Here is a 26,808-nt window from a genome sequence, read left to right on the forward strand (position 1 = left end):
GCCTTAATGGCCACTCGGTAGTAAAAAAACGACCTATACGAGACCTGCCTTCCAATACCTATTTATATATGTCATATCTTTATGCTGAAAAATTGAACGTAAGCAAGTGTTGGGTTTGTATCCACATCCCCGTCCATTCGAGGGAAGGAATACCTCTCCAATCCCTCCCCTTTCATATCGCAGAGACGGTTGAATGGATTTTACGACAAAATCAAACAGGGAGCAGGGGAGATAGGGGGGATATGGAAATATGGAGATCTGCTGGCTATGACATGACTAAGTTTTCAGCTTCGTATCAACCTACCTATAATCATGCCTTGACTCCACCCTCCCTCACTGTCCACTCGTATAATGTTCAAGGTTCCATGTGTTTTAATAAATCAGGGAAAGGAAAGTTAATGGGGCAAAGTAGGTGCAACCTTACAGTTGACTGGCAAGGACCAGTACCAGGCATATCCAGCAAGGGCATGTTTAACTGTGATTGGTCCAGGGTATGGAATATAACCTCTAACATTTCATGGGGACAGACATCCCCAATCCCCTGGATGACATTAGCTGATGATTTTACGGTATATAATGGAACCTATTTCATATGCGGCACTAAAACATATCCATGGCTCCCCATTGATTGGACAGGATCCTGATTTTTGGGATATGTTGTACTTCAAATGCGTCACCTACCCACCCTTAAGCACTCCCCCTCGCGAGCAAAAAGGACTATTTCTAAAATGGAACAGTTCTTTATGATGGCCTTTCCCTTGTATAGAACGGGCAAGGCAGCCAACGAACTGATCAACATGGCCTCAGCACTGGAACAACTGGCGAACGTAACGGCAGCAGAAGCCAGGGAAACTGGACAGGCACTGGCTGAGGTCTCAGCTGAGCTAGTGGCTGTCCGGACCGTGGCATTACAAAATCGACTGGCTTTGGATTATCTGTTAGCCTCGCAGGGAGGAACGTGCGCTATCATAAGTTAGGAGTGCTGTACTTATATTCCAGATGGCTCTGAAAATATCACTAACCTGGCCGACCATATTAAGAGACAGGCTGCTCAAATTCAAGAGATTGGCAGTGAATTTCATGACTATAACCCACAGGGTTGGCTAGGGTGGTTGGATCACAGATTATTTGATTGGATCTTTAAGGCCTTCATTCTATACTCCTTATGCTACTAGGGACAGGATGGCTTGGTTGCTTGTGTAAATTAATTTTCAATCGAGTCATGGATATACCTATTTAACTAGTTGTCATGAGATGACAAAAGGAGGGAATGTGATATGGTACGAATTAAGTAATGGCATGATGGGAAAACTGGTCAATGGGAAGACTGGTCAAAATGTTTGATACAATGTAAGAAAGGCTGAATTACTCATTCCAACTCACCAGGCCCATGTAAAGAATGCTCACAGTTCACCAGACCCCTGTAAGAAATGCTGCCCTAACCATTTCAGACTGTAAGACTGATAAGGCCAACTCTGCATAACTTGAAGTCTGAAAAGATCAGCGAAGGTCGAGCCATTCCAAAACACCGGACCTCGGCAAATCCTGGTAAAACTAACTCGTCATAACCCAGGGCCATAGGAATTAAACAAGATAAGTTCAGGCCTCCAAGGACAAGATAATGGTATGAGTGATGTGACCAAAAAAGGTCTGTTCTATGCTTCCGTTTGTATTTCCGATCAAATTCCTGACTATACTGTTGTCACACAATCTTGATAATGATAATGTATAAATAATTCTCTGCGAAAGTGTGGAACTTGCGAAAGACTCAGCAGTTTTGTTGACTGCTCTCTGACTTCAAGTTTCAGCCAGTACTGCATGCAGTCTTTTCAAAAATAAAGTTTTGTTATTCTGTCTTAACGAGTGTGTTGAATCTTTCTACTACAGAAGCGGGAAAATATTGACTTTAGCATAATGACTGCAACATGCCCAAAGAGGTGGGTGACTTCACTTTCCCACTTCTCCCCATTCTCGAAAGGTCAGCAGAGTCGGGATTGGAGACACTAGATTGGTACTTGGGCTGTTTGTTTGGCTGTTCCATCCTGATTTGGAACGGGAAAACCCAGCCCAATGTGTTAATATATTTTATTTTCAGTACACTGTAACAAAACTATATAGTAAAATCTGTGTCTGTATAAAGGAAAATAAACTGAATCTGCAGCAGCAAGACATACATGCATTTTTATGAAACACCTTTTTCGCATTAGAACAAGCAACCAGATGGAGAACCTATGTCTGTGGAAGGTATACGAATTAAAACATGGCCATTTCTTCCTCCAATGCAATAAGCTCCAGTAATCAGAACAGTCAGAAACGTGAAAATGAGTACAGTATTTTCAATTTCAGTCATATACATGTTAACATGCATTGGGATGCTTCTGGCCTGAATTTACATGCAGAGAGGCTCTCCAACTTAGCAAAAATGTTTGCCAAGGGACAATTCTGGAAGTCCTGTCGACGAACCCGGCACTTTCACAGAGGGAGAAATGAAGGTGCATTCTAAGTAATACATCCATGGTTCATGGAGGCAACTGTACATGTTAAAGTGCAGCTGCCTCAGTCAGATCTGATTTTCACTTGTGGGATGTCCAAAACATGACTTGTGCACTTTCAGCCTGCTAAGACAAGGCCTAAAGCTATCGGAGCTCTTTGTAGAGGTAGGGTACCCTTTTGGATATAGTCCTGGGACAGCTTTTCAGTCAGGTGCCCTTTGTGAGAGGTAAATTGCCCTCCCTTTGAAATTATCAAAATTAGGCATAAATGGGTGTTAAACAGTGCATAATAAATTGGAATGGTTAAGAAAACTGGTTCTCTTTAAATGTCATGCCCTTTAAATATTTGGGGGGAAAAAACTATCTACAGTGTTTCATAAAAATTAGTGCTTATTATTTCACTCTACCAGTTGACATGAGCTTGAGGTCTATCATTACAGTAGTGCTACATGACTGATTTCACAACCTATTATTATTACAGTGGGGTGCCTGCCAGTTAACTGTTTGATTGATAGCTCTCAAAAAATTTCTAATGTTAATTTGTGGCGGGTTTTTCCGGGAGTTTCCCGCCGGTCTACCGGCAAGTTCCCCACCGCTATACAATGACACTTAGTCACTTTTTTGGGCCCTGGAGAATTTCTCACCGGTTTAGTCCACACTTTCAGCACTCGGGAGCTGAACTCCTATCAGACTGTCATTTTGAAAGGGTTCCCCGATCTCAAAGTGAGCTTGTACCCCCACCCATGGGCAATGTCACCCCAACACATAGGGGCACGACCCCCCCCCTCAAGTGAGGACACCCCGCTATGGACCCCCCCCTCTTCAGACACCCCTAGCCCCCTTATGGTACCCCCTTCATTTCCACGGTGATTGTGATGGGCTCTTTGGGGAGGAAGAGATATGGACATGGATTGTGATGAGCCAAAGGGTAATAGGGTTAAAGAGTGACCATTAGGAGGTCAATTGCAACATTGGTGGTTAATGGTGATGGGGGTGGGAGGCTAGAAGGTATTGCTACAGGCTTTAAAGGTTATGTGCAAATTGGCTGCCGTGAACCTACCCAGTGCCTCAAAATCCAGATACCTAAATGCTGGATGGGAGTTGGGTGATCAGGTGAGCAGAGCTGCAGGTCAGCTCAACTGGACAACTGACTGGATACCTCAGCATGTAGTTCTGAATATGCTACAGTGTTTGGATTGAAGACGATGTGAAGGGCAAAGGACCAGCGGGCAGGGAAGGCTTCTTGCACCTGGTTTGCAAGGACCCTGGCCAAGATCCTTGCCTTCTTGCACACTCATGATTCTGGGGGTTATAGGCCTGGGCTGGGTTGTCCCTTTAAATAAAGCACAGGCTTTAAATCTGACATATGCAATAAAAACACATCAGGGACGGGATTCTCCGCAATCGGCGCGATGTCCGCCGACCGGCGCCAAAAACGGCGCGAATCAGTCCGGCATCGCGCCGCCCCAAAGGTGCGGAATTCTCCACATCTTGAGGGGCCAAGCCCTCACCTTGAGGGGCTAGGCCCGCGCTGGACTGATTTCCGCACCGCCAGCTGGCGGGAAAGGCCTTTGGTGCCCCGCCAGCTGGCGCGGAAATGACTTTGCCGTGCGGCGCATGCGCGGGAGCGTCAGCGGCCGCTCACGGCATCCCCGCGCATGCGCAGTGGAGGGGGTCTCTTCCGCCTCCGCCGTAGTGGAGACCATGGCGAAGGCGGAAGGAAAAGAGTGCCCCCATGGCACAGGCCCACCCGCGGATCGGTGGGCCCCGATCGCGGGCCAGGCCACCGTGGGGACACCCCCCCGGGGTCAGATCGCCCCATCCCACCCCCCCCCCCCCAAGGACCCCGGAGCCTGCCCGCGCCGCCTTGTCCCGCTGGTAAGAGAGGTGGTTTGATTCTCGCCGGCCGGACAGGCATTCCAGCAGCAGGACTTCAGGCCATCGCGGGTTGGAGAATTGTCGGGGGGGGGCCCGCCAACCGGCGCGGCGTGATTCCCACCCTCGCCGAATATCCGGTCCGGTGCCGGAGAATTCTGCAACCGGCGGGGGCGGGATTCACGCCAGCCCCCGGCGATTCTCTGACCCGCGATGGGGGGTCGGAGAATCCCACCCCAGATCTCCTTGCAGTGCAAGTGTACATTTTTGAAAACTCGTTCATGGGACGTGGGCATCAGCAATCATTGCCATCCCTAATTATCCTTGAGGGGGAAGTTAAGATTCAACCACATTGCTGTGGGTCTGGCGTCACATGTAGGCCAGACCAGGTAAGGACAGCAGATTTCCTTCTCTAAAGGACATTAGTGAACCAGATGGGGTTTTATGACAATCGACAATGGTTTCATGGTCATTAGACTTTTAATTCCTGATTTTTATTGAATTCAAATTTCACCATCTGCAGTGGCTTAACAACTATGCATCAACAGTGAACAATGATATTGCTACCACAGTGAAATTTTAACTTCTTAATTTTACATTGCTTGCCAATATGTTCCCCAACATCTGCAACAGTCTGCTGAACACTATGCCCCATTGTCTTTGATGACTTTGGCTGGGCCTTCCAGATCCTTGAGGTCTGAGGGCCCCAGCTTACTTTGGGTCTCCTGCTCTAGAGCAGGTGCAGTCTCTTCAGTCCCTGAGGCTGGAGCTGATGGGGTCACAGACAAAGGGGATGTCACAGCTCCAGGATCCCAGGTTCGATTCCGGTTTGGGTCACTGTCTGTGCGGAGTCTGTACGTCCTCCCCGTGTGTGCGTGGGTTTCCTCCGGGTGCTCCGGTTTCCTCCCACAGTCCAAAGATGTGCAGGTTAGGTGGATCGGCCATGATAAATTGCCCTTAGTGTCCAACATTGCCCTTAGTGTTGGGTTGGGTTGCTGGGTTGTGGGGATAGGGTGGAGGTGTTGACCTTGGGTAGGGTGCTCTTTCCAAGAGCCAGTGCAGACCCGATGGGCCGAATGGCCTCCTTCTGCACTGTAAATTCTATGTGAAAGGGCCAGACACCCTTAAGAGTCCTGAGTAGAAGTGCCAGGTGGTCTATCTATCTTAAGATGGCCAAGAGCCCATGACTGACTCCTTGAAAGAAAGGTGCATCTCAGGAGAGAGGTCGAGGTGCCTGGTCACCCTTCCACATAGCCACTGCAAACACTCGCCCACGGTTACAGTATTGGAGTGCAGGTCTGCACACATTTCTAGCAGAAACTGGGTGTGCTCGAGGTTCTCCAAGGCATTCCCCAGCCGCCACATAGAGATCTGGATGCAAGCACTTGTTGATACCACTTAATCAGCCAGCAGGTGCATGGACTCCTCCTCCTGACATGTGTCTCTGCTGAATGCCTCCGGCCCCTCTGCCTGATGTTCCCCTGCCTATCGTTGCACTTCTAACATTTTACAGGACCACTCCCAGAAGCTTGTCATCAGACTCATACTTAGCATGGGCCTTTTACCCAGAAGTCCTCCGGGTGTCAGTGACTGTGGCTACCCCTGCCTCCTCCTGCTGCTGTGGACCTAGGGTGTGCTGTGACCACTGGAATGTGAGAATGCCTGAACTAATTCTGGTATCCACTGGGGTGTCTCTCTCTGGGCTGGTGGAGGGTGCAGGTGACTGCTGTGATGGTTTAACAGATGCAATATCATCTTTGTCATCCTCCTCCTCCCTCCTCTGTGGGCTGGAGTTTGGTGTCTGGCATAAACCTCTTCTTGCTGGCCTCTGTAACGGAAAGAGGAGAAAATGAGTGACTGCATGGGTTGCCTCCAACATAGCACTGAGCATTTAGGTTTCTACGTGAAGACATAAAGCATGGTTCCTTGTTGGAAGATGGGCGGACACTGACCTCGCTGTCTCCACATCCATGGTCTCGATCCTCCCCTGCCAGCTCAGAAGCCCTCTCTTTGAATAGCGTGAGGGGGCAGAGATTGGGCAATCCCTGTCCTGTCCTTTTTTTCATGCCTGCTGTGCATTAATTTGTCCTGAGCAAAGAAAAAAGATGCTTTGAGAGCAATTGGGATGCAGGTGGTGTTTGCATGCTGTCACTCTTCAGCACCACCTCACTTGCAACTGCGTGCCATATGAAAATGCACTGCAGCTAATCCCTGGGTTCTTTGGCAGCACCCTCCGGGGTAGTCCTTTTGTGAGGGGAATTGGTACTTGCCACTTTGCAGGGGTGTTGTGGGCCATCTCCGCCCTTCCCTCGGGTAAAGAACATCCTTATCCTTACTGTCCTCCACTGCATTCAGCAGCACTTCCAGTGATGTATCACTGAATATGGGGGCTAGTGCTTCTTAACTTCTGCGTGCCATCTCCTGGCCTGTTGTAAAGAGCGAGATAAAAGTAAACATCCCAGCGCCTTTTAAATATAGGCCTGGGAGAGGGTGGGTGTTGTTATATTACTATATTGTAATACAAATATTACTCTTTTTGTCTTGCCGAGTTGTATTGAATTCTGATGCGAAATAATCGAAGTCTTCCAAATGCTGACAAATTATTTATTGCCTAATATAATAATAATCTCGCGAGTTCTATCACTTTAATACTAGACTAGTAAAACAAATAAGTAAGACTGGATTAAACTAACAATTATGATAATACACTACACTCTGATCTGATCACGTCTTCACTCTAGCTGTTCTCCACACACACTAACTAAAGAAACAGCGGGAAATTCCATTTATAGGTCCTGTTGGTGTTGCCATCTAGTGATCATCTGTCTGTACTGACTTAACACTATCTAAACATGTATTAACACATACAGAGATCACTACAGGTGTTACGGGTGGGAACGTCACATTCTGCCCACCCTGCAGTGAGATACGTTGGGAAGCTCCCGACTGCATAAATAATGAGTCCAGCACAATTTCCTGCTGGGTTCCACGGCGGCAATCATTCTTGCTTCCCGCCCTAGCCATGGAACTTAGACCCGGAGCAGACGATTCCTCCCCAGGTTCTCTAGTATATGACAGAATTGCATCTACTTGAAGTGTACTGTAATACAAAAGAAGCTGTAAAGTTTCCTGTATTTATTAATAGAACAGCCCATGTCTGTACAAAGATGATGGTGGAATGATTCTGGTCAGACACACACTAAAATGAAGTCAAAAACCTGAGCTACAAGGAAAAACAATTCAGCTGCTTTATGTTTTTAGAATTTGCAACTGAAACTGAAATGTCAATTATACCTAAACGTTATGTCCAGTCTATGTGTTTGGTCGACTTACCATGTACCCTTACCAAATACTCTCTGTCATCATCCCCTGCTGTACTGGAAGCCAGGCAAGTATACCTGCCTGTATCTTGCACCTGCCAAGGGAAGAATATAAAAGCCTTGAACTAAACTGCAATTCATTTTTTTTTAATGGTATCACTTCTTTGCCATGATGCTTTATAATATTTTTACATTCCATCAAAACCCATACTAGCTGGGGAGGTTGCTGAATTTTGCCAAGTAATAAGAACACCTGGAGGAGATAGTCTCACATTATTTCAGTACAACTGTCCTTGAGGCAAACTCTTAAAACTTTATAACTCTTTAATTTTACTAAAGCACCGACTACTCATTTAGACTCCGTGAGGAAACATCTCCGTGTTTCCGGAGAATGATGCGCAGTTCTCGGAACTAATTACATCACCAGTCATGCTGGATAGGTTAAGCTGCAAAGAGGCAGTGGTCTCAAAACTAATACCTGTAGCATAGCAGTTCTGGTAAGACTTACATTACTCTCGGCTCAAATTTAAACTCTTTGATCAGATTTGGTACGATCATATTATAACCTTTATAGAGTAAATTTTATGAGTCAGCATTCTCAGAACCAAGCTTTACATGTTCCAAATGTGAGCACCAAAGGTCACAAATGTGCAGGATTTTCCATCTATTAATGTCAATAGTTGGACAATAATGTGGGCACCTTGGCCTTTGCATCTGGATTCCTGGTATGCACCGCTGTTGTGTAAAATTTGGTGCTAGATTCACATTTACTCCATATATTGGGCAGTGTAATATTTAGTAATTGCAAGAGTGTATTGTTATAGTGATGGGGTGAGTTGTTTTATGAAGCATTTTAATCACACTGCATTAAGTGCAGTATAGGAGTGGTTTGAAATCAGGACAGATTGAATTGAGATAAGCAGTGAGAGATCGGTTTGAGGAAGCACCAGTGTTAGAATAAGTGCAAATGAAGCAAGCTATATTTTTAAAAGTTTAACAAATCCCAGGAGCTCTGTAAGCTTTTAATATCACTGAAGAGCAGACAGGGTTGTTAGATCTTTTCAAAAATAAAAACATTTGATTACACCCTCCTTAATTACAGAATGGAGTGGAGATGATTTACTCACTTGGTCCACTCATAAGAATGTTCTAACGTAGAATTAATACCACCAATATAAAAGTAGGGGTTCTTATGGTGAAGACTTGCATAATATTGATTTCTATTTATTAGTAGAGCTAAAAGTAGATATAGTTAAAGTCAACAAGGTTTCTCTCAAAAATTATAAATGCCTTAATAAAAATATTTTAAAAAAACAAGGTTTCTCTCTATACAAATGGGTGTATTAGTGCACCTGAGCGTTCACTATTTTCAACACTTCACCATTGTGAAGGACGTGAATGGCATCTGTTTGTGGCAGTGGCCGTCCATCCTTAATCCAGGTCAGTTTGGGAGCTGGTATGCCAATGGCAATGCAGTGAAGTTCTAGGGGATTGTTCACAACTACAGACGTTTCCTCTGTGAAATTGGAGCCATTGATATGAGGCGGATCTGCAATGGGAAGACACAAAAAAACCCTGAGGTTATAGTTTTTAACTCTTTCAGCTAAGTGACCTGAAGTGAACAGAAAAAAGGAAAATACCTGGAAAATAAACGACCAAACCTAATTAGGTTCGAACGGAAAATAAATAAAGAAAAAGGGTTAACGGTTTTGGGATTGAAAATAAACTCATTCTAGAGCGTAGGGTGCATACTTACCGTTTACAAGTTTATTTGCAGTTGTCAATATTTTGGTCATGCTTTAGTGTCAACATTTATCATTGTACATTTTAACATCACTATTTTCCATTCTTTATTGCTAAATCAGTTGCTATGATGTACCTGCAAGGTTTGGCCAGTGAGTTTGCTCTTTGGAACAACGTTCCGAAGTTTCCCTCTCCCAGATGCCATCTTGGCTATATTGTTTAAAAATATGTATGTCCATCGCCTACCTGACTACTGACAGTGCCAAGGAGAATGTATTAGCTTTTTTCGTATTATTGGTGATAGTATCTTTTCAACTTACCCAGCACTTTCAAATTGAAGTGTTTGTTGACCTCGCCAGCTTCATTGGCTGCCACACAGGTGTATCTTCCAGTGTCTTCCACCTCAGCCGTGGATATCTGCAGCGACATTCCCTGGTTGCTAACTGTCATGTGAGGGCCTAATTTGAGGGGCTGAGTTTCTTTAAGCCAAGCTAGTGATGGAGTTGGAGTTCCATCTGTGATGCAGGTTAGGGAAACTGGATTTCCCTTTACAACAGTGAGTTCTTCAGTAGCACCAGCATCATCCAACCTTGGCGGAACTATGGGGGACAAAGAGAGCCCAGTTAAGACACTGTAAAGTATTTGATCAAAGTCAGCTCATGGTGAATGTACCCTAATTGCAGGATCATGCCTCCTTGCTGTCAGGAACAAAACTGTAAATGCGCTCTCACACTTGCACCACAAATTATGGGAGACCTTCCTCCATGTGACATATGTATATCTGTCATCTGTCCCCCGCTGCCCACCCCACCCACAATAAGCAAAGTCCGAACAAACATGGCAACCAATCCATAAAATCCAAAGAAGAATCATCGCTCGTATCAAGATCTTAGGTTGGAGTTACTGAGAGTTAAGGTGGAGGCTTGAGAAATGGGAGAGGTAGTGGGGGAAGAGGAGGAGCAGGAATGGTGGATGGGTTCAAGAGACAGGAGTTGGTTAGGGGCGAGGGCGTTTGGAAGTCGGGTGAATGGCGAGCAAGGGGATATGGATTGAGCATTCTTATTAGAAAACACAAGGGGGAAGGAAGGTTCTTGAACTGAGGATCGGCACATCATGGAATGCTTCAACACAAGTGGCCATTGAGATAGAGACTGGAACTTAAATGAACATGACAGTGAAAAACTTCCTCCATTGGGGAAGCCTCATGCTGCTCATCCTAAGAACAGTGTTGTTTGCAACCTCTTTAATTGAAGCAGAAACTTCTGTACAGTAAAGCTGAAGTTGCATTGTAAACATACTCAAAGTGAAGAATATCTAAAGCTATATAACCCCAGATCTTCCAGTGCCCAGATTGTCAGAGACTGGACGTATCCTGGAAAATGCACTATGGACCTCTTGGAAGTCACAATGCAAGGACTCAGTGGGAATTGTCAGGAAGTTTGAACTTCTGATGGGCAATTCTTCTGCTTCTTGGGACCCTCCGAAAAAGTCTCCAACTCTGTATTCGCGACAGAGACTTACTTCCCTGGAAAATGTTGAAAAGGAAAAAAATCGTAGATGAGTTGGGGGCGTTGCAATTGGGTAAGGCCCCGGGACCTGATGGATTCCCAGTGGAATTTTATAAAATGTTCTCTGGTTTACTGGGGCCGCTGCTGGTTAAGGCTTTTAACGAGTCTAGGGAGTGGGTGTACTCCCCCCAACACTATCACAGGCATCAATTTCTCTCATACTGTTGAGATAAGGACCTGGAGAACTGTGGATTGTACAGGCCAATTTCCCTGCTGAATGTTGATACTAAATTGCTGGCAAAGATCTTGGCCACTCGATTAGAGGACTGCGTCCCGGAGGTAATCGGGGAAGATCAGATGGGATTTGTGAAGGGCACGCACCTGACGTCCAATATTAAATGGCTCCTTAATGTCATAATGATGCCAACGGAAGGGCACGAGGGTGGTAGCCATGGGCGCGGGGAAGGCTTTCGACCGGGTGGAGCGGAAGTGCCTATGGGACATTTTAGGCAGGTTTGGGTTCGGACAGGGATTTGTGGATTGGGTCCGGCTGTTATATCAGGCTTCAGTAGCGAATGTAAGAACCAACCGAGTCCGGTCAGAGTATTTTAGTCTCTGCAGGGGGACAAGGCAGGGATGTCCGCTCTCCCAATTACTTTTTGCCCTGGCCATAGAGCCCTTGGCAATTGCCCTTAGATCATCAAAGGCTTGGCGGGGGATAGTGTGTGTGTGTGTGGGTGGTGGAGCACAGAGTTTCTCTATATGCGGACGATTTGTGGCTCTATGTCACAGGCCCGGGGGGGGGGGGGGGGGGGGGGGGGGAGATGGCCGGAATCATGGAGATACTAGGAGAATTTGGGCGATTTTCAGGTTACAAGTTAAATATGGGAAAGAGCGGGATGTTCGTGATCCAGGCACGAGAGCAGGAAAGGAGACCGAGGGAGTTGCCGTTCAGAGTGGTTGAGAGGAGTTTTAGATATCTGGGGATTCAAGTGGCTAAGAACTGTGGCCGCATTAATAAATTAACCAAAACAATGGATCAAATGGAAAGGGATTTTCGCAGATGGTAAATGCTCCTGCTGACGTTGGCGGGGAGGGTCCAGACGGTAAAGATGACGGTCCTTCCAAGACTGCTCTTCTTTTTTCAATTTTTAGCCCAAAGGCTTATTTCAGGAAAATGAATGCGGCGATATCGGGTTGTGTGGGGGCGGGTAAAACTCAGAGAGTAAAGAAGGCACTCCAGTTCAAGGTGGTCCACAGGACCCACATGACGGTAGCCCGGATGAGCAGGTTCTTTGAGGAGGTGGAGGACAGATGTGGGCGGTGTGGGGGTAGCCCGGAAAACCATGTACATATGTTTTGGGCATGTCCAAAATTGAGGGAATTCTGGCAGGGATTTGCAGATGTTATAGAAAAAGACAGCGCAGAACTTGCCCTTCGGCCCACGATGTTGTGCCGAACCTTTGTCCTAGATTATCATAGAATTTACAGTGCAGAAGGAGGCCATTCGGCCCATTGAGCCTGCACGTCAGAGGTGCTGGAAGGAAGGGTAACTCCGAGTCCAGAATTGACAATATTTGGGGTATCGGGAGATCTGGGGGCCAAGGGGGGTGGGGGTGGGGGTGGGGGGGCGGGGGGAGAGACGGAGGCCAATGTTCTGGCCTTCTCCTCCCTGGTGGCCCATGTGGTTGTTTTTTTCTTTCTTTTTTTCCAAGTGTCGGCCCACGCGGTTGTTAAAATATTTTCTAAGAAAAAAAAGAGGAAAAAGTCTAGGCTAACTCTTGGGTAACTATAAAGTTGGCCCCCCAATCACTCACACTGACCCCACTTCCACATTCCAACTATCCATGACCTCCTAGCTGCTGATGCCCAACTAGCCCCCGATCTGACCTGACTAGCCCTAAACCCAACCCAATATGACCAGCTCCTGTCCTGACAACCCTTCCTAATCTGATCTGACTATCCCCCAAGCTATGTAAGCACTAACACACCTGTCACCCCACCCACCTACTACCCTACCACGCTATCCACCTGTCACTCTACCCTCTTTCCCACTCTATCCATTCACCCCCTTTGGGGGCCGGTTTAACTCAGTTGGCTGGACAGCTGATTCATGATGCAGAGCGAGGTCAATTGTGCGGGTTCAATTTCCGTTCCGGCTGAGGTTATTTACGAAGGCCTCGCATTCTCAACCTTGAGGTGCGGTGATCCTCTGGTTAAATCACCACCAGTCAGCTCTCCTCCTCAAAGGAGAAAGCAGCCTATGGTCATCTGGGACTATGATGACTTTAACTTACCTTTCACACCCTAATCCACCCTACTCCCTTACACACTTCTTCATAGCTGCTTTCAAAGAAGCTTTGCGACATTTAAACTGGTTACTTATCAGAATATGGCAGATAACGGTACGCAAAGGAGGCGTGGTTTCGGAACAGATTTTCTTCTCTGCCCCCTCCGAGATTTGCTGTCCTGAGTCGGCTGTGAAGGATTCTCCATGGAAATGGCTCAGAAAAATCAGAGGAAGTATATATATATTTTTTGTCTGATCAGTGTGTAGCCACCTAAAATGGCTGATTCCCTATTAATTTGGCCAAAACCCGATTTAAAATGGCTAACCGAAAAGGCTGATGGGAAAAGCAGCCAACAGGACACAAACGGACAGCTGCAGACAGAATAGCGTATTTGGATCTGGGGAAGTCGGCCCAGATCGATACCTAAGACTATTAGCAGCACATCAACACAGACATCTGCCGTTTAATCGGCTATCCCCGGGAACAATTGCAACATATTAGCAATTGAATGCCGGGCCAGACCTTTCGGCGCCTGCAGTGGCCGAAACAAAAACAGGTGAACGACCACCCCCCGATCGAGGAATCGCCCCATTATTGGAGCATATCGAACCCAGTGATTGGGAACAAGTCCAATCACTTGGGACTCAGGGTCAAGGGCTGCCCAGAGAGGCGGGAAGCCCCTGGGCCCTATAAAGTGAGGGGCCAAGTTCAGATCTCTCGCTCTCTCCCTTCTTCACCTGCTCGCAACCTTCGCAAGAACCTTCGACAAAGAACCGTAAGTCTGACTCCAGCGATCGCTACCCGATAAGAGATTCCTAGCCATCGACCCGTATCAGCCTTTTGAATCCCGCAGGCCAGATCCAATTCCATAAACTATTTGTTTCCCTGACCTGGTGGGCCATCTCCTAAAGTTAAGTATTGGCCAGTAGTGGTAGGTTTTGATATAGATAGTAGGATTATTGTGTAAGTATTGATTGCTGTACATAATAAATGACCGTTGATTTCAATCTTACTAAGCGGTGTGCTGACTTATTAATCACAACTCGAGCTTGAACCACGTGGCGGTATCAGAAAGATACCTGGCGACTCTTGAGCAAAGGTGACATAATCAGAGCTAATAAAACTAAGGCTAAAAAGAGCAACAAGTGTTGGAAATGGCCAGGATTTTATGATCCCGCTGAAGTAAACAGCAATTTAAATGGCCTGTCACAAGTGCCAGAGGAAGACATGCTGTATTGGGACCATAAAATCCTGACCAGGGTTTCGGATCCGGATTGGAAGATCTGGGCTAAAGTTTTAATTATATGCAGATCCAGAGATACCACAAACTGCTGTGGAAATATTGTAAAACATTTCCTTGCTCACAAACTCACCATACACTATTAGGTTGTAATGCTCGTTATCCACACCAGCTCGATTAGAAGCCACACAAGTGTACGTACCAGCATCTGACACCTGTGTTCGTACAATTCTGTAAGAAAGTAACAAATAAGTATACAAGTATCAAGTTTCACCCCAGACTTATTGGAGGGGGTCAGGGCGCTGGGTGAAGTATTATTGATTAACTTCAATTGTTGTGGTTACATTTTTTGCTATTCTTCAAGTACAAGATTGATAGTGACAATTCAAACTGGATGGATATAGATGTGGCTCTCAATGACTAAATATAGCTCATTGCATGGATGCAGCTTACAGGGAATGTTTAGCTTTTCCTTAAGTTCACCCATTAGCAATCTCCTAGTTTGCATTAGGAAATAAGAAGAGTGTAAAAGAACATAGCAACAGGGGGGGAGGCCATTTAGACCTTTCTATCTGTTCTGCAATTCTATTACATCATGCTACATCTGCAACCTAAATCCATTTTTCCACTTTTGCCTCATATCCCTCAATTTCTTTAGTGAACAAAAATCTATTAATCTCAGATTTAAATGTAACCAATGATCTAGCATCAATTTCTCTTTGTGGAAGAGAGCGCCAAACCTCTATTACCCTATGTGTGTTCCTCATCTCATGCTCCTTTCACTTCCAAGGTCTAAACGCTCCTTTCAGAAAGCATCGCACAGGGACCAATCACTGATCATTGTCAAGCAGAACACTGTCCCTGTCTGACTCCCGGTTGCCAGTTAACCAATCGATCCAACTCACTCCAAACCTGGTTCTAAGGCTCACTTGGTGCTTAGGCGTCTGGCTAAAAGGTCTGAATCTAACTTTTAGACTATGCCCCTAGTCCTATAATCCCAAACCAGCAGAAATAATTCCTTTTTTTCTACTCTATCTGTTGTCCTTAATAACTTTAAAAATTTGATAAATTGGCATTTATCTATCTAAATTCCAGGGAATATAACACTAGTTTGTGCAATCTCTCCTTGTTATTTAATCTTTGGAGTCCGCAGTATCCACGCTGACCTCCCTCCAAGGCCAATATATCTGTCCTCAGGTTTGATACCTCAAACTGCTCGAAGTGCTGCAGGAATGGTCTAAGCAGGGCTTTGTATAGCTGGAGCATGATTTTAACTCCCTTGCATTCTAGTCCTCCAGATATAAAAGGTAAAATTTCAATTAGACTTTTTGATTATTTACTACATGTTTCTAGCTTTCCATCATATAGAAAGTATCCTGTTCTGCCTTTTCAGGTCCAAAATGGATGACCGACATCGATTCGCCTACATTGAAATACACTTGCCACAGTTTTTCACTTAAAGACTCTTTCAGTGAAAGAGGATTATTTCCTTTGTTCTTATTTCTTTTATATTATTTTATTATTTTAGTCCATATTTGGGATGTGTCTTTAAGAAGAAGAAAGGCTCAAGCTTGAAGCAGCTTGCTTGACAGGACATTGTGTTCCCAGGTTTTGCTTTTAGCCAGACAACTCGGCACCAAGTAAACTTTCGGAACCAGGTTAGGAGCGAGTTGGATCGATTGGTTAAATGGCAACTGGTGGTTCGGCCAGGGTTGGTGTTCTGCCTGACAATGGTCAGTGATTGGATCCTGTGGGATGCTTTCTGAAAGAACAAAGCAGAAGCATTTAGACCTTGGAAGTGAAAGGAACATTCTCTCTGTCCTGTTCACTGAAATGAAAGAACTGCTTTGTTGTCCTGAAAGCAGTGAGTGCCCAGCACATGCTTTGCTGTGAATGTGGAACAATGCAAAGTAGGTAGGCAACCTTGCCAGAGAAAACCATCTCAAGTCTAGAAGGAAAAAATATCAAACCGAAAGCTGAACTTCAGAAAGGCACAAACTAGAATTTGTCCTAGTGCATCAGAGATCTTTATCCTTTTATTTTTATTAATATTTTCTTTCCCTTTCCAGCACCCTTTCCCTTCTGTTGTGTGTCTGTGTGTGTGTGTGACACACATATATAGATGAAGAGAGAGAGAGAGAGAGAGATAGATAGAGATAGAGAGATGTTAGGGAAGGGGGATTAGGTAGTTATGTTTTCTGTCAGTTTAATTATAATACTATACGTAATAAAAGGTTACTTGTGTTAAAGTTACAAACCCAGTGACTGCAGTTTATTGGACTCAACCATGGACTTTGGGTATTTTAAACAAAATCTAATGTCACCTGTGTTGTGACTCCGCGTTAGTGGGGCTGAAATTGACCAGGATGTCATGACAACCCATCAATACCCTTTATAATTTTATTATTCCATCTATGTTATTTGCAACATTGCCTACCTTAGTACCATTGAGAAAATTGGTTATGTGGTTTTCTATCTCATCATTTAAGTCATTAATGGATGCAGTGAACAGTTGAGGCCCCAACACAGCTCCTTACAGGACACTTTTGTTACATTCTGCCATTTAAGGTACTCCTACTTTCTGTCTCCTGTCGCTCAGCCAATCTTCCCAGGTCAATAGTTTGCTTCCAATTCTATGAGCTTCAACTTTTGCTCAGAGCATCTTGTGAGCAATTTATCAAATGCCTTCTGGAAGTCCATATAAATAAAATTCTTTTGTCCACTATTTTAGTCACTTCTTCAAAAACAATTGGTTTGGTCAGGCACAAACTTCCCAAATAAAAACAAGAAATACCAGGAGGTCAATTTCCAGCATCTGCGGTATTCTGCTTTAAAATCCATGCTGGTTTACTGTGATCAACTGAAAAATGTCAATGCCTTCACTCGTCCTATTCTTAATTATACATTCCAGCAATTTCCTGACAAAGATGCTAGACTCTCTTAAATAGACGAGTGACATGCACAATTTTTCTTTCTAAAGGAATTGTTCCTGAATTGACAACTTTGGAAGACTAGAGTTAGTAATGTTCTCACACAATACTTTTAAACCCTTGGATGGAAATCTTTAGTGCCACTAGTTTCTTCATTATTACTGTTTTGCATACATTCATTTTGGTGAGTCACTGTCCCTGATTCAATACAGATTTCCTTGGGATGTCCAATATGCTGATTTGAGACTCACATTGCTCCTGACCACCCTTTTGTGCTTAATGGAATAATGATTATTTTTGATTTAGTTTATTTTTTGCTAGTTTATTTCCATACTTATTGTAGTTTTACCTATCCATTTGTCACCCACTGTCGTTCTTTATATCTATCTTTTCCATTCCCTAGGATCTGTCCTATATTATTGCATTACATGCACTATTGTATGATTGCTCTTTTATTGTTTCTCAGATCTTTAGTTGTCTGTAGCTGCTTTTGTTTGGCAAGAGTTCTTGCCCTTTAGGGACATGAACTAATTCTGTCTCACATTAATGTATTTTTTGAACACCTCCCACTGATCTTCAGCCGTTTTATACATTAGGGAAGGCAGTAACATAGTGGTATTGTCACTAGACTAGTAAGTTCTGAGGAGACGGGTTCAAATCCCGCCATTGCAGATGGTGAAATTTGAATTCAATAAAAATTTGGAATTATGATGACAATGAAACAATTGTCGACTGTCATAAAAACCCATCTGGTTCACTAATGTCCTTTAGGGAAGGAAATCTGCAATCCTTATCTGGTCTGGTCTACATGTGACTCCAGATCCACTGCAAGGTGGTTGACACTTGACTGTACCCTCAAGGGCAATTAGGGATGGGTAATAAATGCTGATGCAGCCTGCAATGCCCACGTCCCATGAATGAATAAAAAAACCAGACTTGCCCAGATTACTGTAAATAGCCTCTGTCTCCATTGCAGGGAAATCAGCCCTAACTAAATGTAGAACTTTAGTAGCTCTTTTATGTTTTTCGCATTTCAAACGTTACATTGAACTCGATTATATGAAGTCTGCTATTAGACAATTGCTCATGGATTCCTCAGAGATCATTTCCAAACCTCTAGTTAGACACATTTATTTTTTTGAGTTAACAATAATCAAGTTGTCCTCATCTACTGTGGTTTGAAATATTTGTCACTTCAAGTTACTATTTAAATGAAAGAAACTTTGAAAATGTCAAATCGAATCAAAATGGATGTGCAATTCGATCAGCATTTGAAGAGAGGAAAGATCCATTAATACTCAGGAAACCACCATCAGAGTAGGTCTCTCTCAAATGTTAACTGTATTTCTCTGTCAGTGTCCCAGTGTTTCACTTTGTCTCTTTTTAGTAATTTCCATTTTTATTTTAAATTCTATATCCATTCTTTTTAGCTTATGGTGGAGAATTTCACTAGAGTGAAATGGTCTTGCTATTATTAATGCCTCACTGCATCGTATTCACTGAATAATCATTAATCTGCCTCCATAACACTTGCTCCTTCCTGTATCCTCGTTTTAATAAAGGATTTATTACACCATTGCCAACAGCAACTCAATCTCTCCCATTCTCAATCTTCTCATTCTCCTAAAGTGTATTAAAACAGAAACTGGATATAACCTAACCAGTATCTCTTCACTTACTTCATCCTCTCTCTGGCTGCTTTGATGTCTCACACCTTCTGGGCCTTGGCCCTTCGGTCAGGTTTTTGAATTAAAAAAGATGCTGGAAAACTAACCTCAAAACCTTCCCAGCAGAGAGAAGTCTGATCTGAGAGGAAATGGGCAGAGGTAGTCCATTCTTCAGCCAGTTTAGCTGTGGAGGAGGGGAGCCTGTAGCCATACACTCAATGTTAATAGAGTTGTCCAATATGGTTGTGAGTTCCTGATTCCCGTTCTGATTACTGTGAATGGTTGGTGGAACTGAAAACACAAATAGTAGATGTTGGAGCATTCATAAACTTTTGTGACTTACCACTTTATGTACAGCAGGTGAATTAGAAACTATAATGACACAAATAAGACTGTCGCAATCTGAAAGGCTCTTTTCTCGAACTTTGTTCTATAGTTACAACCAGAACCAATAGAGTTGCAGAGAATTTCTGAGTGAATGGAGCTAATAGGTTTACTCACCATAAACGTTGAGGTTGAAAATGCGATCTTCCTCACCAGCAGAATTGGTGGCTACACAGGTGTATTTACCAATGTCTGTAATCACGGTGCCATTAATGTGAAGGGAGCTACCATCTGGACTCACTCTAAGAGCCACAAAAAATATATAAAACACAATCATCAATGAAACAAATAAAAGATACAGCAATAGATTTCTACAGGGGCTCCTGATCTCTCCCAGCATAATAGTGGCAGAAACCCCTGAGAAATAACATCAGCAACGATTTACATCTTTTCCCTGGGGCTTCTGCTAGACTTATGGCAGGATATTGGGAGATTGTATAGCAGCTAAAATTCTAGACCACAATATTTTACAGGCAACTGTCCTTGTCAAAATCTATCAAAAAACATTATTTGACTATATCCACAGCATCATTTTAGCTATTTTACATATTAAGAATTGGGGATAATTAAAATTTTAAAAATTAAATTGGGGTAGAATAAAATAAAAAGGGGAAATGATAAGGGCAGCAATCTGATGGGGTTTTGAGTTGCAAATTCGCATACCAGTGAGCATCATAGAATTTACAGTGCAGAAGGAGGCCATTCAGCCCATCGAGTCTGCACTGGCTCTTTGAAAGAGCACCCTACCCAAGCCAACACCTCCACCCGATCCCCATAACCCAGTAACCCCACCCAACACTAAGGCCAATTTTGGACACTAAGGGCAATTTATCATGGCCAATCCATCGAACCTGCACACCTTTGGACTGTGGGAGGAAACCGGAGCACCCGGACGAAACCCATGCACACACAGGGAGAACGTGCAGACTCCGCACAGACAGTGACCCAAGCTGGGAATCGAACCTGGGACCCTGGAGCTGTGAAGCAATTATGCTAACCACTATGCTACCGTGCTGCCCAAATCAAGGGTTTACCCATGTGGCTAGGGGGCTACACTGGTGTAGAAGAGGTAACTTCAAGGTGGAGAGATAAGGAAATTGGCACTATTATGCTAAAAGCTGGGTCCGCAGGTTGGGTAACATCAAAGGGAAGGAATGATATATTCACAGCACAATAACTGGAGAAAGAGACACATTAGAGGCAGCTACCATCACAATCACACCCAGTTGTAGAAAACAGTCTCCCCATTGATAAAAGGGGTTAAAATCCAAAACTCAAACCGAGTAGATTACACCTTTGCTTAAACTGAAGACGGTTTTCCCGAACATGGACAAATAACCTTGGCATGGCAACTATCTGATGGATTTAGCTCATAGTTATATAATATTGGGTGTTGTTTATGAAAAGGGGTGTTCCAGATTTCAGGAAACATAGGTAGTTGGGATCAAAAGGGTAACTTAATGTGTGTGTATAGCAATCCTTGTAGTTAAGAACATAAGAACTAGGAGCAGGAGTAGGCCATCTGGCCCCTCGAGCCTGCTCCACCATTCAATGAGATTATGGCTGATCTTTTGTGGACTCAGCTCCACTTTCCGGCCCGAACACCATAACCCTTAATCCCTTTATTCTTCAAAAAACTATCTATCTTTATCTTAAAAACATTTAATGAAGGAGCCTCTACTGCTTCACTGGGCAAGGAATTCCATAGATTCACAACCCTTTGGGTGAAGAAGTTCCTCCTAAACTCAGTCCTAAATCTACTTCCCCTTATTTTGAGGCTATGCCCCCTAGTTCTGCTTTCACCCGCCAGTGGAAACAACCTGCCCGCATCTATCCTATCTATTCCCTTCATAATCTTATATGTTTCTATAAGATCCCCCCTCATCCTTATAAATTCCAACGAGTACAGTCCCAGTCTACTCAACCTCTCCTCGTAATCCAACCCCTTTAGCTCTGGGATTAACCTAGTGAATCTCCTCTGCACACCCTCCAGTGCCAGTACGTCCTTTCTCAAGTAAGGAGACCAAAACTGAACACAATACTCCAGGTGTGGCCTTACTAACACCTTATACAATTGCAGCAGAACCTCCCTAGTCTTAAACTCCATCCCTCTAGCAATGAAGGACAAAATTCCATTTGCCTTCTTAATCACCTGTTGCACCTGAAAACCAACTTTTTGCGACTCGTGCACTAGCACACCCAGGTCTCTCTGTACAGCAGCATGTTTTAATATTTTATCATTTAAATAATAATCCCTTTTGCTGTTATTCCTACCAAAATGGATAACCTCACATTTGTCAACATTGTATTCCATCTGCCAGACCCTAGCCCATTCACTTAGCCTATCCAAATCCCTCTGCAGACTTCCAGTATCCTCTGCACTGTTTGCTTTACCACTTATCTTAGTGTCGGCTGCAAACTTGAACACATTGCCCTTGGTCCCCAACTCCAAATCATCTATGTAAATTGTGAACAGTTGTGGGCCCAACACTGATCCCTGAGGGACACCACTAGCTACTGATTGCCAACCAGAGAAACACCCATTAATCCCCATTCTTTGCTTTCTATTAATTAACCAATCCTCTATCCATGCTACTACTTTCCCCTTAATGCCATGCATCTTTATCTTATGCAACAACCTTTTGTGTGGCACCTTGTCAAAGGCTTTCTGGAAATCCAGATATACCACATCCATTGGCTCCCCGTTATGTACCGCACTGTTAATGTCCTCAAAAAATTCCACTAAATTAGTTAGGCACGACCTGCCCTTTATGAACCCATGCTGCGTCTGTCCAATGGGACAATTTCCATCCAGATCCCTCGCTATTTCTTCCTTGATGATAGATTCCAGCATCTTCCCTACTACCGAAGTTAAGCTCACTGGCCTATAATTACCCGCTTTCTGCCTACCTCCTTTTTTAAACAGTGGTGTCACGTTTGCTAATTTCCAATCCACTGGGACCACCCCAGAGTCTAGTGAATTTTGGTAAATTATCACTAGTGCATTTGCAATTTCCCTAGCCATCTCTTTTAGCACTCTGGGATGCATTCCATCAGGTCCAGGAGACTTGTCTACCTTTAGCCCCATTAGCTTGCCCATCACTACCTCCTTGGTGATAACAATCCTCTGAAGGTCCTCACCTGGCATAGCCTCATTTCTATCAGTCACTGGCATGTTATTTGTGTCTTCCACTGTGAAGACCGACCCAAAAAACCTGTTCAGTTCCTCAGCCATTTCCTCATCTCCCATTATTAAATCTCCCTTCTCATCCTCTAAAGGACCAATATTTACCTTAGCCACTCTTTTTTGTTTTATGTATTTGTAGAAACTTTTACTATCTGTTTTTATATTCTGAGCAAGTGTGCTGCTGCAGTGTATAATAGTCTTTCTTCTTGTGTGTTTGTCCTTTAAGTTAATAAATATTTGTTACTAATTGATCACAAAATGAGTGGTTGGAATATCTTTTCTCCCAGTGTACCAAATTGAAAATATACACCACCAATAACCGATATTCCAAGTTACCCTTCTGAGTTTTGGGATTCCCTTGTATTTAACATCAGTGGCATTCTTTTTTTAAAATAAATTTAGAATATCCAATTATTTTTTTTCCAATTAAGGGGCAATTTCATGTGGCCAATCCACCTACCCTGCACATCTTTGGTTGTGGGTGTGGAACCCACGCAGACACGGGGAGAATGTGCAAACTCCACATGGACAGTGACCCAGGGCCGGGATTCGAACCCGGGTCCTCAGCGATGTAGGCAGCAATGCTAACCACTGTGCCACATGCCGCCCCATCAGTGGCATTCTTAACAATCAGGAGTAATAGCTACATTTATTTTACTGTATACAGCACGCATTATTGGAAATGTACAAAATACTTTTCCAAGTAAAATGGGGCAGAAGGCATAAACATTACTGGGCCCTGTATGTAAACACACCTGTACTAATGGAACAACAGTCACCCCATGTGAAATAAGTTTGGCGAGTTTTATTTATTTCCTAGTTGCCATCAATTTACAGCACTAATTAAGCAGCAATTGACACCAAATTCATAAAAATTATAGAAATCATAAAATCCCAACAGTACAGAAGGATGCTATTCAGCCCATTGAGTCTGCACCGGCTCCTGCTCCAATAGAACACCCTACCTAAACCCAATCTCCCGGCCCCTATTGACAGGAATAGTGAGACATTACAGCCATCATGTACAGCATAACTTCACACCATTACCGTGAGGTATCTCTGGTCAGATTAGAGCTGATTAGCTAACTTGTGTGTGAAGGTGGAAGATATGGGCATAGTTCTTAATGAATTGTTTGCATATGCCCTTACAAAAGAGGAGTGTGCTAGAAGCATTGTCATCAATGAGGAGAGTGAAATATTGGATGGAAAACAGAGTAAGAGGGGAACTCTTACAGGGAAATCTTTAAAAGTGAATACATTGCCAGACTTGGATTAAATCATTTCTCAGGTTTGCAGGAAAAGCAAGGAAGGGAATTGTAGAGACTCTGAGCGACTGGAGAACAGTTAAAGTTATACTATTGTTTGAAAAATGAGAAATGGATAGACTGAGTAAATACTGAGCTAATCAGCCTAACCACAGTAATAATAATAATAACAATAATAATAATCGCCTATTGTCACAAGTAGATTTCAATGAAGTTACTGTGAAAGTCCCTAGTCATCACATTCCGTCGCCTGTTTGGGGAGGCTGGTACGGGAATTGAACCCGCACTGCTGGTCTTGTTCTGCAATACAAGCCAGTTGTCTTAGCCCACTGTGCTAAACCAGCCCCTGTTTCGTGGTCAAATTATTGCAAAAACATTCTGAGGGACAGTGTGATTTGCCATTTAAAAAGGCACAGATTAATCAACATAGGTTTATTAGGAGAAGGCCCTCTCTGAGTAAATCAAATTAATTTTTGAGGAGATATCAAAGTGGGTCAATGAGACTAGCATGTTTGCGTGGATTTCAGTCAGGTTTTTGACCTGGTCCCGCATATCTGACTGGTCAGAAAAGTAACAATTCATGGAATCCAAGGGAAAGTGGCAAGTCTGATACAAAATTTGCTCAGTGGCAGGAGCAATGAATGATGGGTTTTTGTGACTGGGAGACAGTTTCCAGTGGGGTACTGCGGGACTCAGAACTGGACCCCTTTCTGTTTGTGGCATTTATCAATGATTTAGACTTAAATATATGGGAAATGAATTAAGTAATTTGTGAAAGATGCAAAATTGGTTGTGTGTTTGATAGAAGGGAAGAAAGCCATAGACTGCAGGAAGATATCAATGGCCAGGTGGGCAGAAAGGTGCCAAATGGGGCAGCACGGTGGCACAGTAGGTAGCACTGCTGCCTCACGGTGCCGAGGACCTGGGTTTGATCCCAGCCCCGGGTCACTGCCCGTGTGGAGTTTGCCCATTCTCCCCGTGTCTGTGTGGGTCTCACCCCCACAGCCCAAAGATGTGCAGGGTAGCTGGATTGGCCATGCTAAATTGCTCCTTAATTGGGAAAAAAAGAACTGGGTGCTTGAAATTTATTTTTAAAAAGTGCCAAATGGAGTTCAATGTGGAAAAGTGTGAGGTATCACATTTCCAGGGGGGAGAAAGGGCAAAGGAATACACGCTAAATGGTACAATTCTGCTAAGTTTAGGGGAGCATGGAATGCGTGTCCATGGATCCATGAAGTTGGCAAGACAAGTAAATAAGGCAGTCAAGAAGACATACAGCAGATTTTTAGTAACCGAGGCATAGAATACAAGGACGAGGACGTTTTGCTACGCCCCAGCTTGAATACGGTGTACAATTTTGGTCATCACATTACAGTAAGGATTTGATCCCACTTCAAGGGGTACAGAGAAGATTTAGGAGGACTTTCCCAAGAATAGAGAATCTTAACTATGGGGAAAGATTGGGCGAGGGGGGGTGAAAGAGGTGGTTTGCTATGGGAATTGAGATTATCTAATAACGTTCAGACAAAAACTACATGTGAAAGATTCTGATAACTTCCTCTAGATGACTTTCAAAGTTACAAAGAAAAAGTTACCGATCCAAATTTACCTCAGTCGTTTATCATCATCAGCAACAAGGGGTTTCCCATCTTTGAGCCACTGTATAGAAGGTCTGGGAATACCATCAGCTGCGCAAACCAGCCTCACATTTTCACCAAGTAGAACACTGACTTCACTAGGCATCTCCGCACCAAATATACTAGGAGGTACTGTAACAGCAAACATCCAGAATAATCATCATTTTTAATAAGCCACTCTATAAAGAAGTGGATGCCCAGAATCATTGATCTCATTAACTCTTTAAAGCAAAGGTACCAAAATAAAGTTTCAATTTGATGACCTTTTGTTTGACCACAGTCATTGACCTGAAAAGTTTACTTTGCCGTCCTCTACATAGATGCTGCGAGACCTGCTGAGATTTTCTCTTTTTATTCAAGGTTTCTAGTTTTCACCGTATTTTGTTTTTGTATAAAAATAAGATGGTTTCTAAAGCAGGGAAAGCTTTTTATGCCTCGCAAATCTGTTGATTTTTTGCCAGATTTCAACCTCTCCTACCTTGCTTCTTCCATTAAAACAATGTATCTAGTTAGCTCTTGACCTCATTGATTATGACTCTTCAGCAACTTTCCATGATACATTTGCCCAGGTCTTCTTAACTTCTAGCTGTTGTCGCCCGTTACTTGAACCTTTCACGATAGTAAACAATTGGCCTAACTTGGCGTTTAATTCGTAACTGAAGTTTCTCATCTCTGGAATCTTTCTCGTAAATCCCTTGTGCAACCTCTCTTATTGAAGGTTGGGCTTTCGGCCAAGCATACGAAATGTGGCTTGTGGGGTTGTTTGTGGAGGGGGGAGGGCATTATGACAGGCCATAAGGAGAGGTGGGGGCCTTATCTTGGCATGGGAAGCATGAAGGACCAATAGAAGTTGTTTTGAAGGCATTTTCTTGGCATGGGGGCATAAGGGACTATTGGGGATGGTTGGGTGCATGAGGTGGCATAGATTGGGCATGGAGAGTGTGTGGGGATGAGCTAGGTGTGAGGGCCGAGATCTGTAAGGCTTGTTTTTATTTTAACTGGGACAGCAGCCCAGCTTTGCATCCGGCAACCCCGGGGACTGCCTCCGACTTCATTTCCCTTTGTTGGTCCAATTCCAGCCTTCACACATCCCCAGCAATGAAGATCCCATCTTTGTGGGCATTTCCTCCCAAAGCGAGGGGGCTAAGCCAGGCATTTCCCGATTCTTATTTCTCACCTCAGTGTTGAAAATCGAGGCCTTTGTACGTGAGGTTATAGAGACTGAAAGCAGAAAGACCAGGCAGGAATTTGAAAATATGGACAAATATT

At 43.9% G+C, this 26,808-nt stretch overlaps 1 protein-coding gene across 2 annotated transcripts in view; it reads right to left on the reverse strand.

The window, feature by feature from the left end:
* The window catches only part of hmcn1 (hemicentin 1), an 838,180-nt gene that overhangs the window by 137,123 nt on the left and 674,249 nt on the right, over window positions 1-26,808 (reverse strand). For both annotated transcript variants that reach the window (XM_072511251.1, XM_072511250.1), the window contains exons 64-70: window positions 25,512-25,671; window positions 19,568-19,692; window positions 19,174-19,357; window positions 14,603-14,700; window positions 9,751-10,029; window positions 9,040-9,236; window positions 7,701-7,782 (exon numbers count right to left, since the gene is read on the reverse strand). In XM_072511251.1, the coding sequence (XP_072367352.1) occupies window positions 7,701-7,782; window positions 9,040-9,236; window positions 9,751-10,029; window positions 14,603-14,700; window positions 19,174-19,357; window positions 19,568-19,692; window positions 25,512-25,671 (1,125 nt within the window). The remainder of the gene's footprint in view (window positions 1-7,700; window positions 7,783-9,039; window positions 9,237-9,750; window positions 10,030-14,602; window positions 14,701-19,173; window positions 19,358-19,567; window positions 19,693-25,511; window positions 25,672-26,808) is intronic.

Source organism: Scyliorhinus torazame, chromosome 7 (genome assembly GCF_047496885.1).
Source record: "Scyliorhinus torazame isolate Kashiwa2021f chromosome 7, sScyTor2.1, whole genome shotgun sequence".
Lineage (NCBI taxonomy): Eukaryota > Metazoa > Chordata > Chondrichthyes > Carcharhiniformes > Scyliorhinidae > Scyliorhinus > Scyliorhinus torazame.